This window comes from Heloderma suspectum, chromosome 1 (assembly GCF_057233095.1).
Source record: "Heloderma suspectum isolate Gila_16-S chromosome 1, 16-S_ref, whole genome shotgun sequence".
In the NCBI taxonomy this organism is placed as follows: Eukaryota; Metazoa; Chordata; class Lepidosauria; order Squamata; family Helodermatidae; genus Heloderma; species Heloderma suspectum.
In genome coordinates, this window is record NC_139458.1 from 92,849,722 (window position 1) to 92,853,582 (window position 3,861).

At 44.8% G+C, this 3,861-nt stretch overlaps 1 protein-coding gene across 1 annotated transcript; it reads right to left on the bottom strand.

The window, feature by feature from the left end:
* Positions 1 to 361: 361 nt before the first annotated feature.
* Positions 362 to 3,538, bottom strand: RAG1 (recombination activating 1). The gene has a single exon (XM_084851078.1). It carries the CDS (start codon positions 3,515 to 3,517, stop codon positions 362 to 364), a length of 3,156 nt encoding a protein of 1,051 aa, XP_084707204.1. The 5' UTR covers positions 3,518 to 3,538.
* Between the last annotated feature and the right edge of the window lie 323 nt (positions 3,539 to 3,861).

Sequence of the window (3,861 nt, forward strand, 5' to 3'; positions counted from 1 at the left end):
TCCATTTTCGCAGTGTATTATAATCCATATTTGATTGTCAAACATTTCTAAACCTCCTCAACTTTGGCAAAAAAAAACACCACCCCACCCACTCCCAAACCCTATACAATATAATGAAATAAGAGTAAAATTGCTACCTTCCTTTCCATTTCCCTCTTACAAACTGGCTTCTAAACCACACCACTCTACTAGTTCGCATTACCATGTTCTGGAATCTGTTGCCCAGAACAGCCCACCATCCAACGCCTTTCACCAAGGGCAGAACTCTTTACCACTCAGTGTAAAAAAATGGTATTTTCAAATCTGCCTGCACCCCATTAAAGGCAATTCAGCTTCAAGACCAATGCAATTTTTCCTTCATTTAGAATTCCATGGAATCAGTAATTTCCAAAGTGTCTTCCAGAGTCAAAAAATCTCCCTCATTCTGCTCTGGACTGATTGTGAACCCCTGGCTTTTCAATGTATTATGAGCATTCATGAATTTCTGCAAATACTTTGAAGTATACAGCCAATGGTGCTTTAAGACATCTTCCATTTCATAGCATTTTGATTGCCTGGCATTCATTTTTCGAAAGCGTCTAAACAGTTTGTTCCCAGACTCATTTCCCTCACTTGCCCAAGCACCAATGGAGCCATCTCTTTCTATAATTTCCGGAACATGAGCAAGAGTTTTGTGAAAGTAATTGGTAATCTTGCCATCATATCGGTACCTGAACTTTGTGGACAGCAACTCTGCAAAACGTTGAGAGTTGAAACTGTACTGGCATACCAGTTCTGGGCATTCCTTGGTGGGACATGAAGACCGCCATACTGGTTTCATCTTAAGATAAAGGTCCATGAGTTCTCTGAGGGATTCATGCCTCTCCTCACACTTGATTAGTTCACAAACTGCTTCCACAGTCTCCTTGGTCATGAGCTTTCTAGCAAAATTTCCATTCATCCTTGTTACAGGCTTCAGGTTCATCTTCTTTCTGAGGTGTTTGTCAAGAGCTGACTGCCACCTCTTTCTCTCTTCTTTTGGCGCATCAGGGTTTTTGTACACTTCACCAATCTCAAATTGGAATATCTTGTAAAACTCAGCTGCATTGCCAATGTCACAGTGCAATGCATCTATTGATGGAACAGTCTCGATAAAAGGCTTGGCGGAAACACCCTTCACTCTGTCACGTAGTTCATCAACAGTCTCGTGGTAGGGGTTGGACCGCCACACCTCATACCGTTCCAGGTTTTCAGCATGACTTCTCGTTATGGAGTGAAGGATCAAGTTCTGAGAGGCTTCCAGGCGCGTCGCATCACAAAGTGTACAAATGTAAGTAGAGCCAGAGGCTTCCAGGCCCTCTACTTCACGGACAAGCTTTTCATCATACCCAGTGCCCCTAAAAATGAATTTGAACATTCTGGGGATTCCAGCCATATCCAATATCAATATACTGCTCTTCATGGCCTCTCTTTCTGCTACAAGGGGACTCAGGATGGCCGTGAGTGTCTCATGATCTGATTCATCAGCCAGCATAAGGCACAAAGGTTTGCAACAAAGCTCCGAATTAGGCTTGGTTTCTTCAAAAATCTTTGCACTCCCATTGTCATGTGTGACAGTGATGCTCATGAGGGTGAAAGAGAATCGAACTGCTTTCTCGGGGACAGCCGGGCCACAGCCATGCTTTTCGCTAACATCCCCCATTCCATCGCAGGACTCTTTAATCACCACAGTGAAGGGGCCTTTCAAATAGTCATCTAAGTCCTGAGTTTTCAGCCCTTCTAGGATGTCTTCTTCCATATCCTTTAGGGCAGAAACCAAAGCTGCATCATATCGAAATCTCTTCGCAATCGTGTCTACTGGGTAGTCATCAGCCAGATGTTGTATCCCTGACAGCCCGTCGATAATGCCCACCCCTGTGTTACTGGACACATTTTTCAAGGGTGGCTTCCACTCAAATGGATGGTAACCTGGTAGGAGGGACTTTTCAGATGTTCGGAGAGCATGCAGTGGCTGGAAAATCTGTCTTCCTGTTATTGCTTTTACAGTCCTGTACATTTTATGGTATTGGCTACAGCTGAGAAAGGTGTTGACTCGAATTGCCAAACAAACAGCTGGGTGAAGGCCTGATCCTTTCCCTTGCATTATAGCTTCCAACTCATCAGCTTGCCTGTGTTCATTTCTAGCTCTCAGAGCCAGTAGGAACAAAGTCAGACACACAGACTTGACATCTCCCCCTTCTTCTTTCTCAGCAAATGCTTTTACTTGATGCTTGAGTTCTCTTAGGCGGTGCTTCTGAGCTCTCCGGGTAAGCGAAAGTAAGTGTTGTCTTGGTCGTCCACCTTTGTTGACGTACACATAGCCCTCTTTGTCTTCGACCACTTTGTGGCTGGAAAGATGGCGGCAGTATTTTCCCAAAGAGACCTCCTGATGACAGTCTTGTGCAGGACATCGCACAGCCAAATTGTTGAAGATGCTCAGGAAGGATTTCACAGGGCTCTCCAGATCAGTAGGAAAGCAAGGATAACGACAGGATGGGCAATAGCTCCCCATGACCTTGAGGCATTTAAGGATGCAGACTCTGCAGAACAAGTGCTTGCATGTCGTTTCGACGGGGTCAGACAGGATGTGCTCACAGACCTGGCAAGAGATGGACTTTACAAAGTCTGCAGGATAGTCTACTGCAAGCATCTTGGTACTGAGATGGATCTTCTTGCAGTTGGCAATCTTTTTCATTAAACTCTTGTGGTTCACTTGTCTCATATTTCTCACATGCCTTATTTTTCTGGCACGCCCCGCAATGACTCGGAGCTTTTTGCTCAGCTGTGGATCCAGGGATTGCTTCTTCCTCTTGACCCCACGGAAGGAACTGCCGCAGATGTCACAGCTTGACGAATGGGGACGCCACTCCATCGTGCTGTTCCTTGGGAAAGACACTCCATATGGGGAACTGCTGAATTTCCTTTGAACCACATTCCAACAATTGTGGCAAAAATGAGTAGGATGGATTGTGTCCATGTCTCCTCTCACATCAATCTTAAACACTTTGGCAAGAAGATCTGGCCAGGACGTGGCCCTCCTCTCTTTCTTTCTCAGAAGAGCCTGTGTCTCATCATCCACAGGCCCATGAACAGGGTGGCTTCTCTTGTAAGGGTCAGTTTTAAATGAGCCACCGCAGATGCGGCAAAGATGCTGTAAGTTTGCTTGATGAGCTTCAGTCTCTCTATAGTTCATATGAAAGACACCCTTATTTATTGCCTGTGTATTTGTGTTCAATTCGGTGTCTGTTTCAAAGGGTGCCTGAGGTGACATTAAAGCCGCCACATCAGCCTGTTGCTCGTTGACTTTGTCCAGAGAGGCTGCCCCTTTTCCTTTATTGTTGCTAGCCAGATGGCTGTCTTCAGGAAGTGGCTTTTCAAGCGATCTCACTTTGAACAGCTTGAATTTCCATTCAGAAAATTTCATATATGGTGGTTGGATTTGTTCTGACACAAAGCACAAGTTCATGCTTGCTGGTGGTGGCGGCGGCAGCATCTCCATACGGGCAGATGTTTAATTGCCTGTGAGGGGAGAAAAGAGAGAACAGAAGTTGGTAGGGAGGTCAAGCAAAATGATGGAAAATGAATAAAAACAAATGCTGATGTTAAGCATTGATAAATACACCAGCATGCCTTATTGGATAGCTAGCAAAATGCCCATCAAACACTGATGGTGGATGTAAATGTATTGTCTAGGGTAGGGATGCGCAATGCATTGCATAATGACCAGTTTCTTGGGGGAAAGGTGAATAAACATATTGGCAATGTTTTACCATGGAAATACATTGTTGTATGGATGGATAAACATCTCCCTGAACACAGGACTAGCTAAGAGAGGGCCTTTTA